General features: G+C 36.2%; 1 protein-coding gene across 16 annotated transcripts in view; it reads left to right on the top strand.

Moving 5' to 3' along the window:
- The window catches only part of LOC6554692 (calcium-activated potassium channel slowpoke), a 46,658-nt gene that overhangs the window by 13,222 nt on the left and 18,809 nt on the right, over nucleotides 1-14,627 (top strand). For 5 of the 16 annotated variants that reach the window (XM_015153436.2, XM_015153464.2, XM_015153460.2 and 2 more), the window contains 4 exons: nucleotides 191-358; nucleotides 1,808-1,899; nucleotides 11,707-11,817; nucleotides 13,876-13,981. In XM_015153436.2, the coding sequence (XP_015008922.1) occupies nucleotides 191-358; nucleotides 1,808-1,899; nucleotides 11,707-11,817; nucleotides 13,876-13,981 (477 nt within the window). Of the gene's footprint in view, nucleotides 1-190; nucleotides 359-1,807; nucleotides 1,900-4,054; nucleotides 4,147-6,863; nucleotides 6,956-11,706; nucleotides 11,818-12,363; nucleotides 12,470-13,875; nucleotides 13,982-14,627 lie in introns of all 16 variants that reach the window. The other 11 variants (XM_015153440.2, XM_026983949.1, XM_015153437.2 and 8 more) reach the window with 5 other exon arrangements.

Here is a 14,627-nt window from a genome sequence, read left to right as displayed (position 1 = left end):
CGAATATTACGCATACGCCGCGTTGCAGCCCGCTACAGAGCCCCAAAAGCAGGCACTTTCGATACGCCACAATATTTACGAACAAATATATGTTTCGATGTGTTTATGGAGTGTCCAACCGAAGAGGACTTTGGACGACCTGATCCGCTGATGCGGCTGATAATTGCATTTGCATTTACTTAAAATTTAGCTGGAGAACTCTGGCGATCCGCTGGATTTTAATAATGCTCATCGTTTATCGTATTGGACCTGTGTCTATTTCCTAATTGTGACCATGTCAACGGTAGGATATGGTGACGTTTACTGTGAGACTGTCCTGGGAAGAACATTTCTCGTGTTCTTTCTGCTCGTCGGCTTGGTAAGTTCGCAACGCAAATGCACAAGTGCAAAAAAAAAAAAAAACAAAACAAGAAATAAAAAAAACTAGAGAAAAGTAAAACAAATACCCGTCTGAACACAAACAGCAGACATACCGATAAGTCTAAGCCTTCTCTTAGTTCTAACCGAGTACGTATATAATATATACCACATATATATTATCCAGATGTAGCCAGTGTTTCTCTCTCCTATCTCTGTCCGCCTCGATGCCCATTGAGTTTAGGCCCGGCCGAAGCGGGATTGGAAGTGCTGAAGTGTGTGAATGATTTAAGTTTTGGTTGCCGCCTAATCTACTACTTACCACTAGTACAGTTGTGCTCAGAAACCATAGTTGAGTAGCCAAAGCAAGAGCAGTATCAGTATCAGTATCAGTATCCATATCCGTATCCGTATCAGTACCAATACTAGCCAGAGTGTAGCACTCTCGATACTCTATACTCTATAGTGAATAATCGATACTGAGTTCGAACTCTTTTAGACGTAACCATAGAGTAACCATGCGTTGACCCTGTTGCCCTTTGACCTCTCTCTCTCTCTTACTCTTACGTAACTTTAGACTTAATACTCAATACATTTGTTAATTGCATTTCTACTATGTACATGCCACGTTATGTAAATACATAGAACGACTTAATACCGCTGCACAAGTTATGAATTATGGAACTTTATTTGAGGCCCTTCGGCTGAGTTTCGTATTTGCGTTTATCCTACCAAAGTTTCGTTAGCTTAACTCATCACCCAAGCTTAACGCGTTTTCTTTTTTCCGACCCCCACCACGAACAAACACACGCTCACACACGCCCGGATATATCTGCTATATGTATCCGTTCGATATCCACAAGATTTAATATCTTATATACAGATGGGGGCACTCGACTCATACGTTCACGCAGCCCCATTCAATACTTTCTCCCATAATCGATACTTATGCATGCAGTTACCTTATCACTTTTCATTTGAAACTTTCGATATGCTTTGGTTTTTGTAATGGAAGATTCGTAGACACCAAACACCAGAAATACCCAACACACACAGCCAAGAGTGAGGACTATATGTTTCAGGGATCTGTCGGTTAGGATAGGAGCTTTCCAAATACATCTATATATTATCCAAAAGTTAATGTTCTTGCATGCTTTAATGCTGGCTGCCGCATATTTGTGTAACCAATGGACCGAATGGACCAGAACGCTTTTAGGCATCCTTAGATATCCTTTGGGTGTGAATGTCCTGGCCTGACTTCGTACCCACCAGATAACCGCCTTCTGCGTTTTCTTTTTTTTGTCCTTAATGCCCAAGTGAAAGCAATCAAAGCATAGTGATAACTACTAGACTAAGCCTAAGACACAATCACTGTATTTAAATCCTAACCAGTACATATATTTTTGCTGAATTGATTTTTGTTAATTTCGTGTACGATGCAATATTTTAGGCAATGTTTGCCAGCAGTATACCGGAGATAATTGAACTCGTCGGTAGTGGCAATAAGTATGGCGGTGAACTGAAAAGAGAACACGGAAAGAGGTAGTCTATAAAAACTATAATTAAACCCAATAAAAATAAAACATAATAATCGCATTTGATGTGAAAAACACCAAGCCACATTCTTAAAATAATTCACAAAAAGTTATAAATCGCAATAAATCTAAAGTATAACATGAAAATATATAAACCTTACCATGATAGCAATATGCTCTTAGTGAGGAAGTCCCATCTGATGAGAACTATTATCTTAAGATTTTCCAAAACAAAATTCGAAGTGTTAGGATCGGTTGAAGTACAAAAGAAAACTTTTGTAAAAAAACACACATTCATAGTATTTTGAGCCCATCTAGGGTAAAGTAAAAGTCCAATTAGATAAATCACTAAGTCTTAATATTGATCAAAGTCGATAAATTAAATAGTCTGTTACCCTTTCACTTTGTTTCCCTAATTTCATTGTATCTCTATGATCGCATATACAGTTGACTTACCCGCATCAAAAAGTAGTTCAGCCGACTCTTAAGTCGTCCGTTTTAAACTATTTTGTTCCTTGATAAATATGTATTTCGAATACCGAAACAGATATGACATTTGATAAATCATCAAACAAGTAATAAAAGTAAAGTACAATTTAATCATCCGATTTGTACTTCGGTTCGTATTTATTTATTATAATTTTTAACCATTTTTGTTGCCTCGCAGTCAGAGACATTTCAGCAGATTCGAAAACACATCGTTCTATTTGTACAAGCCATTAAACATTTTAATGTTCCATTTACTTAGGTTTGGTTTTCCAATTTTATTTGTTTATTTTCCTTGGTACTTGTGTTCCTCCTAATTTGTTTCGTTTCGTTAAACATTTTTATTGAACTCTTTGGCAATGTCTATCATATAATCACTTTGTAGGCAAGCGTGAGTTCATTTTGGCCATTTTACTTTGAATTTTGTCTGAAGAGTAAACATTTTATTCAAGATATTATCGTTTGACACTTATACTTTGCCATGCTTTAAACGTTTCGTATTAACACCAGAGTTATGATACAAGATATGCGTTTATCAATTTGCAATAGTTCAAGGTTCATATATATATTTATTTCGATAACCTAAAGCATTTGTGCAATCTACTTAGGCGCATTGTTGTACCACATCCCACACAGATTTATAGAGCCCCCACTTATAAACATATAATCTACAACACCAGTCCCTATAAAAAGCATCGGTCACGCATTGAATAAAGTAACTAAACTATCCAAAGTCATGACACGTAATTCAAATCGTATTTTCTTGAAGAGAGCAAACTCAAGCCACCTTCTTTGCAAGATATGTATTATTCAATTCATATTTCCCCTTTATTCCTACTAAATATGTAACTTCATTTGTCAGTCTCGCTGGTCCATATATCTAAAGTAAAGCTCACCCAAAAGGTACTTCCCATGGGATCACCTTGTAAATTCGGCGAACCGAAGTATTGCTTTCTCATCACCCTACTACTTATTCAATCCGAAGAATCGGAAGCGTACCTACCCATAAATACTCATAGTAAAATGTAATTAGGATTGTACAAAGTACGGTATTTGAATAGCGTAAAGACTAGCGCACTACCAATAATAATTCCAGATGACTTTTAGGAGGGATCTTGCTCCCCACGAACATCTCGACTCCAAAATTTGTCTCTGTCTAGGCCCCAGCACTGTCGTGTATTGTAAACTACCAATGTAAATTATTAGATGTAATCAAGTAAGAGTACAGTACAGTAAATAGATGCGAACAAAATGCGAACTCGTGGCGAGAAATCGTGTAAAGTAATGTACAATTAGCCTTAAAGTATCTGTATCTGTATCGGATGGAGTGAGTGGCAAGTATGTTAATCGGTGTAAATAAACGAGTGAGTGCGATGTGAGTGAGTAGAGTGAGTGCGAATACTGCTGTGAGTATGAATCAGAGCTTAATTGCGGGTTGAGCGGTTCCCATTCTGCACTGTTCTTCGTCGTCAGCGTCAACGTTGTCAAAATATAATAATTTTGTCCATTTCTTTTAAAGCCACACAAACACTAACACTCCATAGATCAAATTTGTTAGCCCAACAGAACAAAACCAACCAGTTAAAAACAAAATAACGAAAAAAACAAACTGAACTGAATCTCCTTTTTGGCACCTCTCAATCAATCTAAATGTGTATGTGTGTTGTTGAATTTAGGCCGTTTTCGCTAGTTGGATACCAGAAATCACTGAACTGGCTGCCCAAAGAAGCAAATATGGTGGAACATATAGCAAGGATCCTAGAAAAAGGTACACGAACACGTTGCTGGCTGTACCGCTAAGAGAAATTACCAAAACTATACAACACGAAAATATCAAGATAAACAAGAAATGATTATAAATGCAAACAAATACCAAAAACACCGCAGCAATCGAAGAGTCTTGAATTCTATTTGTATTACAACATTTTCTTTACCTAACTTCAGTCAATGAACCAACAGCTTATTTATTATTTCGATTGATTTCTTATTTTTCACCTTGTTATTGAACATTTTTATCGACGTTACCTGGAATTGCATAAAAATGACAAACTCTGACGGCAACAAATGAGTTTCGAAAATTGTTGCCAGGGCTTCCGACCAAATTAAAAAAAATATTTATCTTGTTTTGTTATTTTCATAAAGCTAAACCAAAGAAAAAGTATTAAGAAAAATCAATTAGGACTTGAAAGGCATTGGTTTCTTGGCGGCATGTGTCTGTATTTAGTTAAACAAACAATTAAAAAAAGGAAACACATTCAAAGAATCATGGCAAAAATTACACAAAAATCCAGGGAATAATCTATTCCGTATAAGAGATATAATTTATGTAATTTACTTGTCAAATCCTTCTGTAATTCTCGTTGTCGTTTACACACATTACTCTTATTTTTTGAAACTATGGCTTCATTTTTGCGTGCGTTTCATTAGGCTTATTGTTAGCTAGACAGATAAATTGTAAAATTTCATAAATTGCTTAAACCATCAAAGAAGTATCGTAAACTAAATATGTTTCTCTTGTTTGGCGCCTGTGGGTATGCAACACTTTTTGTCGTCTAAATTTCGAAATCTCTGGGCCGTCTTACCCCTATTCGTCTCACTAATCTTTACTGTACATTAGTTGCAGACTTTTTGCTAATTAATAAAAGTTTTATCGATGGGCTCCCGCATTTGTTGTGTTCGATATTTAAAGCATGCACATTTCAAACTTTTGCTAAACAACAAAAAGAACCTACTAAAACAGTATTCAATAACCACATAACACAATACATTTTCCAGAAACTAATTTACAGAAGTATTTGAAAAGGGCTACCCAGGAAATATGGATTTTTTTTCAGCGAATATTTATAAGGGCTAGACTCGCTGCATTTGAAAAGTGTAATCTTTGAGTTCGTCTTTGGTTTCTGTTTAGTTTTGACTTTGGATTTTGATTATTACCGTACATACTATATAGACCAGAGCCACTATTGCGTGTTTTTATGCAACTTCAGCTGCGTCATTGATTTTGAGTTCGAAGTGTTAAGCTCCAAAACTAGCGCTGAATCAATATACATACTTGTATGTAAGAATATATATATGTTCTCCCAACTGGCTTCTTATTTAGTTACCGAAATGCATTTTTGTTGAATCGTTTGTTTGTGCGTTGGTTTCATTATCTTTCGATTTTCTAATTTCGGTTGAAACACACTTACACCCAGTTGCTGCTTTGGTTCCCGCATAGAATTTTGAGTTTCCAATATGAATATGATTTCCATATGTTTTCCACTTGTTCCTATATGCGATACATACATAAATAAAGTTGCAGTAGTTACGTTTTTGCAATTTCAACTTATCCAACGTACTATATCGATTACTTGTAATTTATTTACCATACCAATACGAAACTAATTCCACACCTTACCTAATCGAACAATCTAATCATCTATATTTCAAAGTCGTTTATTTGCTTGCACCCACTTTGTATGCCGCAGCCACGCATAAAAATAAAACTAAAACTTAAAAAACAAAAACGAAAACGAAAACAAAACGAAACCAGTACGAAACCGGCGCTTTTTTGGCGTTGAAATATGTTTTACGACTATCATCATTTAGATAAAAATAAATTATATATTTGTATATCAGTAAAGAGTTGCAGTATCCGTATCTTTTGATCGTATTCAGTATCAGCATCATGTCCTCACATTATCTGTAACTCTTTCCCGTTCCGAACCGATTCCCACCCGATACGATACCCAACACACACACATACGTGCGGTTTAGTCTGTTAGAATGTTAGCATCACCCGATTTGAGTAGTCCTAGTCTAGAGTTTAGGCACTGAAACCCACCACAAAGATGAAGTCGAAGGTCAAATGGCCGTCGATGTGTGTGCGTGTGTACTTGGCACCGAGTTACTAGGCGTTACTTCTCCACCTAGACTTTGAATATGTTTACTATACTATATGTACGTATGTTCCGTAATCGAACCACACAACACGTAACCCCAAGAAACCATTAGAGCCATAAGAAACTAGCTGCAAGCCGTCGAAGCGGCCCATCGATTTATGAAGATAATAAGACCGATTTTTTACATACATTTTGTTTCTTTGATATCATTTTGATTTTCCTTGTTTACGATCGAAGACATAACAACAACTTCTAGTTAAACTTCTGGTTAAATGAAGCCGCAGCAACCAGAGCCAAAACAACGAGAACCACCAAGAGGAGCTTCATATGAGATATATCCGAAATAATCCACTTGGCTGCGTTTTATCCTGTGCTTATATAGGGATCCTTCTTCGAGTCTGACTTACCCATTCCCCCCAACATTCTCTCTGTTTCTCTAACTCTCTGCTGATTCTTCGGGCCACTTTCTCTGCCTCTTGTGTCTTGTGTCAAACGAAATTTGTGTAATGCTTTTTTATTTATGTTTAACAACAAAAAAAAAATCAAAAAACCGAATAGATCAAAAATACTTCACTGTCATCATTATCTTTCATACTGTAAACAGGCGATTTTTGCAAGTTGTATACCTGAGATTATAGACTTGATTGGAACAAGAGCCAAATATGGGGGCACATTAAAAAATGAAAAAGGGCGAAGGTGAGACAAACCAAATTTTCTTACAATCAATCGTAAACAATTAATCAACAAACTGATTAAACCAAAAATTATATAAAAAAAACTACTACTACAACAACAACTACAATAAGACTACTACCACAAAAATAAAATACCAATCATAATTTATAAGCCAACAACCAATTTTAAAAATCTAACCAACAACGAGCATTTATGTTTCCAAAAGTAAACACCAAATCAAAATTAAATTTCTGCCAAAAGCAGTCGAATAAACATTGAAACGATACCAATTGATAGAATTTACTTTTAGTTTGCGCTTCATTCATGCCAAACGATTTGCGAGTGTGGAAAAGTAGCTGAAATTTGATTTTGATTCTACCAATAGATACACACCAGCCTAACACCAGCCATCCACACTTAAAGCCACCACAAACATGGCCAATCCAATCCGATTCAACCAACCAACCAACCAACCAACCTACCAACCAACCCACCAATACCAATACCAATACCAGTCCAATCACAGTAATCACCAACAGCAACTCAAGCGACACACACAATATATTACTCATACGCCCGGTGGGACCGTTGGAAAGCTCAGGACGGCACATAAACAACACAGTGACAACACAGCATTTGTACATTCCAACTATCCAGGCCATCAATCAAAATCAGCCAATCAATCAATCACCCAGCCCAAATTCAAAACATTTAATCGATCAAACACTCACCACCACCGCAACAACACCAACAACAACAAACAGCCACGGAATATAAAACACCCACACAGCAATTGAAAAAAAATAAAGCCGAAATCAACAAGAAAATTTTAACTAAAATACTCATATTGCTTATATGAAAAAAGAACAACAAGTATATGTTTCAGTTCTCGAACAACTCATTTTGTGTTGGTTGTACTTCAGTTGATTTCCTTTTAGTTTTGCGACCTAGACGTGTCTACATAAGTAGTTCCAAAAAAAAATCAATATGTAAAGGTAACTTAGGACGTAACCCCCCTTGGAAATGGGGGGCTGTGCCGGGTTATGCATTAGTTTCATTACTTTTACCTAAGTTTCGCCCATCGATTTGCGTTTTCATTTGCCAGTTTTGAGTTTTGTGTTCTTTGAATTGGCATTTTGCAGATTTGATCGTATTTGAGAATCGTACCACATACAATCAATTGTTTCGTACTTAAAATACTGTTCTGAGTGTATCTACTATATCATGTGCGTACTCTTAACTACCAAATGCTATCTTGTTGTGAGTTTCCATACTACATCCTCAATTTGAACGCCAAATTATCAACTTACTCTTCTGCTACTTTCTACTCTCTATATTCGTACTCGTACATCCTGATCTTGAACCTAAATTCTTTAGCTCCTAACTTTTCGTTTGATTTGCACGTTCGTCTTCAGTTTCAAAAAAAAAGAAAGAAAAACGCGGCTTAATCGTGTTTGATTTACAATTTTGGGTATATTGTTTGAATATTATTCTTTGGTTCATCTAGAAACGAATTGGATACGTGTAATTTGCAGGTCGACCCAGCGAGTGTGAAGTCAGAGCTGATGATTGGCATTAATCGAAATTCAATATGCGTATACTCTTTAGTTTGTCTCTTTTTCTGTATGCCATATCATCCTAGCCTCGTTTTGCATTTGTATTAGCCCTTGAAGTGAATCAGTGATTGGTGTTTATTATTGTGTTACATTATCGTAATTGTCTATATAGTCCTTGCTATCGAAGTCGTAACTCGTATATATATATCTATATACATAAATAAATATACATGCGTATATGTATATCCACCTAAACGATTTAACATTGAACGATAATAATGCATACTAAATACAATAATAATATTAACAATAATAATACTATTGATTCGATTGTATACGTAAATGTTAGAATCCATTTAATTCAAAATGTACACACACATGCATAGAGTCGAACTCTCTATAGACTTTTTCTCCCCAAGTACAGACAGCAATTTGTAAATACCAAGCAATTTCCACGGAAGACTTCAATTTGCTCAATATTTTTGGCTAGATAATGTACAATATTAGAACACACGGCTTGAAAACTGGCTTTGACATCTTGACCAAAATCAGCAGGCAGCTGCCATCTGAGAAACGGATTAAACATCGATGTGTGTGTAAAGCGAATCAATGAAACCTATCAATCAATAAAACCCATTTATCTTTCCCGCATATTATACTCTTACTCTCTGCCTCTCTATATATTCATATCTTTCTCTCTTCAAACCTTCAATCAGTTATCAGATACTATCAGTGTTGTAGTTCTTGGTAAACTTGTATACACATACCCCATGCTATACACATCCACACACATCTACTCTATACTCTTATGGTTTTGATACTTTCCTCTTCTTTTACCATACTTTCGTTTCAACGAACATTCGAATACAACGGTATGATCAAGTAATAATGAGATAAACAACCATAACCTACAGCACACACACACAGATTATACAATGCGAATCGGATGAAACTGAATCTCCACTCCACCCACTTTTGTCGTAAACTCAGTGTTGTGTATGGATGCGCTCGGCGATTTCATTTGATTTCCTTTGCCCACCTTGTTCGGATCAGGATTAAGCTCGAAATCAAAACCCCAATCAAAATCAGGATCAGGATCAGGTAGGAGGTCCAGGACGATTAGATATGATGTTATGATGCGCGGCCCCTGTTCTCTAGCTAACGAACCTCCTCCGATGAGGACAGTTCATATTCTGATTCTGAGTATACCATCCGTATCCGTAAACGCAACTGAACCCGATTCCACCACTGCATCCGTAACCGTATCCGTATCCGTATCCGAGCCCCACCCAATCTCTACATACACACATCTCCTGTCTCTCTGTAACTCTGTCTCTCTTTCAAGATCTCTCCTATCCACAGTTTTTGATTTCCTCAAAAGATCCACTCACATTCATTGCACATTTCTGAGCGATAGATTTGGCGCATTGAAATAGATTTATGTTTTCCTATTCTGAGCAGCCATTCTGTATATGAAAATAAAACAATGAAAATGCGTGGCCAGGCATCAAATATGTTAAACCTTCTCACTCTATATTATTTCATTTCAAGAAAAAAAAAAAAGAAACATTTAATTCCAAACGTCACCATTCGTTTTCCTAGCTGCAGCAATGAAAAGAAATACCAGCAACACCAGAACTAATCGAATGTAGTGCATTTACTTTCTTTCTTTCTTGTTTAAATGCAAATTGAAGTTCTTCTTTCGTTTTAGCGAACTAGTCGAGCACAGTTTTTTTATTGCCACCGTAGAGGTAAACAGTTGCCTTGCATCCGGATTTGATCTACAAAAATGGATTGAACATATAACAGATCACAATCATGACATCGATCATTAAATTGTTGACCACGCTTACCTTTTTTCTAGAAAACAAACGATTGTTGTACTGACTTTTTGTTAAATATTTCTACGGACAAGGACTTAACCCATTGATTTGAAGGACTATTATCCTTTGACTTTCATCGACATTGTAGCTGAAACCGTAGGTGTATAGTAATTGGGAACTATCTGATATAGTTCGCTGATTCTCAACGCACATCCACAAACTCACAAATTCACAAACATCCAACACTCGAAAAAATAATGTAGAAGTATGCATGTGTAGTGGCACTGACACTCACTTTTTACTAGGTATGGGAAGAATGCCTGCCCGGTTTGCCTGACTGCCTGATTGCATGACTGTGACTACAGTAAATACCCAATACAAATAATCTCTTGTATAATTAGCACCTGTAGTAGTAATTTATATACCTGGAATGAGAGTAGTGTATTATACAATGTGTATATAGAAAACAAATGCGTTGGCCAGTTGCTGACTACTTTTGATGCTTTACTTGATGCATGTAAGTTGATTACTACCGAAAATGGTGTGCGTAGCTAAGCCTTTACTTAGAACAATATTATTTTCGACAATCGTTTATATATACTTATCATTTCGATTGGCGAACTGCAGCGGCAGAGTGCCGAAAATGCGGCGACAAGATCCTCATTTTGTGTCTTTTGATTTATTGCCATTGATTGATTTGTGTACAAGCCCCTGGGGTAGCAGACTAAATTCATGCATTTTGCATTTATCATTTAAGTTTTTAGTTTCAATTATGAGTTCGTGTATTTTGTATAATTTTGATAAATGTTTGTTTCCTAAGAAAATGCAAAGTAATTATACTTTACCACCAAATAATACTGACAAGCCATAAAGATAATCATAACAAGGCAACGATAAGCAGTTGATAAATAATACAAACAGATCAAAGCATAATCAATATAAAGAAATATACAGCAATACAAAACAATGAATATACTCGAATCAATAACCGCACCGAAGAACATGCACTCATTCAAACACATTCAAAGCACTCAAACACACGAACACTGACAACACACATATGTACTATATTATGGACTTGGCTTCATGGCAGATCAATGGAATGTGATTAAATCTGAGATCAATAATTCGGCTAAGGAAGTGAATTTAATTTCATGACTTGAACTAAATTCAATTTTCCTTTTTTCCGCTTTAATCGCACACTAACACTGAAACACCGTAACACACACACACACACATGCTCATTTGAAACACACACATACGTCACACATGTACAGAGCTTCAGTGCATTCCACACTAGATTTAAGTGAAATTATTGCATTAATCGTTTGAATCGCTGCCCATTCAAGGAACTAATCTATTTTTCTATCTACCCAACCCCCACCAACTCAAGACATATTGTGGTATGCGGTCATATAACATACGAATCCGTGTCGCATTTCCTGAAGGACTTCCTCCACGAAGATCGGGAGGATGTCGATGTCGAAGTGGTCTTTCTCCATCGGTAAGTCCATCCAGAATCCAATTAGCGCCTAAGCAGAAGAATAACCTGTTTACAGTCGTATTGCTAATTTGTTGTGTCGTTGTTTTATTTCCATTATTATTTGATAAATGTATGTTCCATTCAGTTTTAATTCAGCAGCAAGAGAATAATTAGCGCAGTACCTAAGCAGTTAAAAATAAAGTGGATTAGCGGCCAGCGGCGGCGCAGGAAAGTAGGCAATAGTTTTTGCAATAAAATCGGATCGTATGAAATCTGCGACTTTAGACCACTTACATAGTAATAATATCTAAATTTGATTAATTTCACATCTGTGCAGCTGCTGGCCGCTAAATCGATAGTTGGGATGCCAGTTTTGCAGTCAGTTAAGTTAGTTAAAGGCACTATTTTAAGTATTTGCATTAATCTAGCGACTAGAAAACACACAGTCAGTGAAAGTTATGTAATATTTTGATTTGGAAATACCTCTTACGTTCACTTTGTAACTAATCAATGCCTAAACTCAACTATATATATGCCATATCATGTACTGTAATGTAAACCAAATAGCAAAGAGCCTGACCTGGAGCTAGAGGGACTGCTGAAGCGTCACTATACCACAGTGGCCTTTTTTCAGGGCACTATGATGAACGCAGTCGACCTGGAGCGAGTCAAGGTACACAAACACACACCGTGACACAGACACCAAGCCACGCCCACACCCACACCCACACCCACATGCACACCACACCAACAGACACACACACGAACACCTACAGACACAGAGAGACACATACATGAAAACCAGTGAAGACACGCAGAAATAACGATTTAAACGATTTACTCGAGCCCCGATTGTCAGGTGTCCCAGCAAAAGAAAACAAAATCAAACTCCAAAATAATCAACAACATGAAAAACAACAGCGAATCTTACGTGCAACTCATACTTAGATCCTGTGAATGTTTTTGTGCCCGCAACTTAGTTCTTCAACAGCTAGGATGCAATTTCACTCAACTTGCCCTCCGATTCAAATAATTATAAAGAATTTGGCTACCTTTCGCTGCTGACCTTTCACAGCAAAAAAAAGAAAACAAAAATGAAAGAAGACACGCCCCCTTCCTCGTTCTATTTTTTATGCCATAAATCTATGCTCGCTCTCACTTTGAACTTGAACAATTCAATTATGTTTATTTTTATTGCAATTTTATAGCTTTATTACGGCATTATTATTAATGGTTTCCGGTTGCTGCTGATGAGGCTTTCGAGAAGAGCATTTTCCCAACAATTCCTCTCAGAGCTTCGTGATAAATGATGTTTATAATATTTTAGATAGACTTTAGTTAAGAATCCCGTTCACCATATCCCATTTTTTTTGTTTCATCGTTTCTTTTCTTGGCTTAAAGTATTTTTACCCCGCTTAATGGAATGACTTTCTTAGCTGAATTTTGTCATATATCCTTTTATCCAAATTTAAGCTCAAGCTTACAAATACTTCACATTTTATTATATTTTATATTTATCAATTCGTAGTAACCAAAAGTTGAATTCAAATATTCCTCTTGTATCATATCCGTACAGTTTTTATACTCCCATAGAGTTTACTTAGCCTTGAGAGCCTAGTTAAGTAATGTTAATTAGATATTTAAGAAGAGTTTTTGTCTAGAGCATAGACCTAATTTAAGTAAGGAGGTTACAGTATTTCGACTTTAGTTCAGTTTAGTTTTAATGAATCACAGTTTTTGTTGCACCTTCGGCTTGGAGATTTTCTTTAAAATAATTGTCTGCATCGTTTGTTTTTCTTCTTTTTCATTTGCATATTTGCGGACTACGAAAATCGCACCATAATCATAAATATCTGTATATTGTTTGTTGTGTTTCGAACACCAACCCACACACATGCAATGATATGATATTCTTCTGTTCCTTTGAATACAATCCAATCTACGTGAACTCTGTGTACATTGGAATCATTGAAAACTCTAAAAACTTTGTATTATTTCCCCACAACAACCACGATAAACCAAAATGAAAACCAAAAAAAAAAAAAAAAAACAATCAATTTCAAATGAAAAATTATAAAGTAAACCACCCGATTTGGAACTTGAGGGTTTGTTCAAACGTCATTTTACCACCGTGGAGTTCTTCCAAGGAACCATTATGAATCCGATCGATCTTCAGAGGGTTAAGGTAAAACAAAAATGTATTTTCATTTTATCCGTTCTATATGTTTGTTCGTTTGCTTTCGTTCCGTTGTTCATTTAACCTATTCCTTTTCGTGTCTATTTTCGTCTCGACCTGTGAGCTTTAATTTCATTATGTATTAACCGAAATCCCAGAATAAGCGTACTTCTACTTCTTACGTACTTATTTATGTAACGAACGCTCAAATGTAATTACAACCCGCCTATTAATATACTAATCTATGTATTTACGTGTGTGTGTGTGTAATGTCTGTCTAACTGTACAAGCGATATTCGTGTAATACATGCGTGGTGTATGCGACCATAATGCATTTTCTGGACCTAGTTTAGTTTACAACACCACACCACATCCATCGGTACACGTATCCGTTGGATTCCAGCACTCGACTAACCATCTGAACATGAATCAAACAAATCGAACGCCAATTCACGAAACAAACACTCGCTGTACACTGAAACACCGTAAATTGATGTTGAACTTGTTGTGTAAAATGATAACGAAATCATCTTGATTTATCCTTATTTTAAGCTGCATTACTTGCAACGATTAACGTATACGTAATTTCCTATTTATGTATGTGCTAAGTATTCTACTGTACGTGTTAAGTTAAGTGTTAATTGTATAATATGGA

The sequence above is a fragment of the Drosophila erecta genome, unplaced genomic scaffold (genome assembly GCF_003286155.1).
Source record: "Drosophila erecta strain 14021-0224.00,06,07 unplaced genomic scaffold, DereRS2 tig00000000-arrow-pilon, whole genome shotgun sequence".
NCBI classification, from domain to species: domain Eukaryota; kingdom Metazoa; phylum Arthropoda; class Insecta; order Diptera; family Drosophilidae; genus Drosophila; species Drosophila erecta.
Note: the sequence above shows the minus strand (reverse complement) of the source record. Positions and strands in the feature narration are given on the sequence as shown.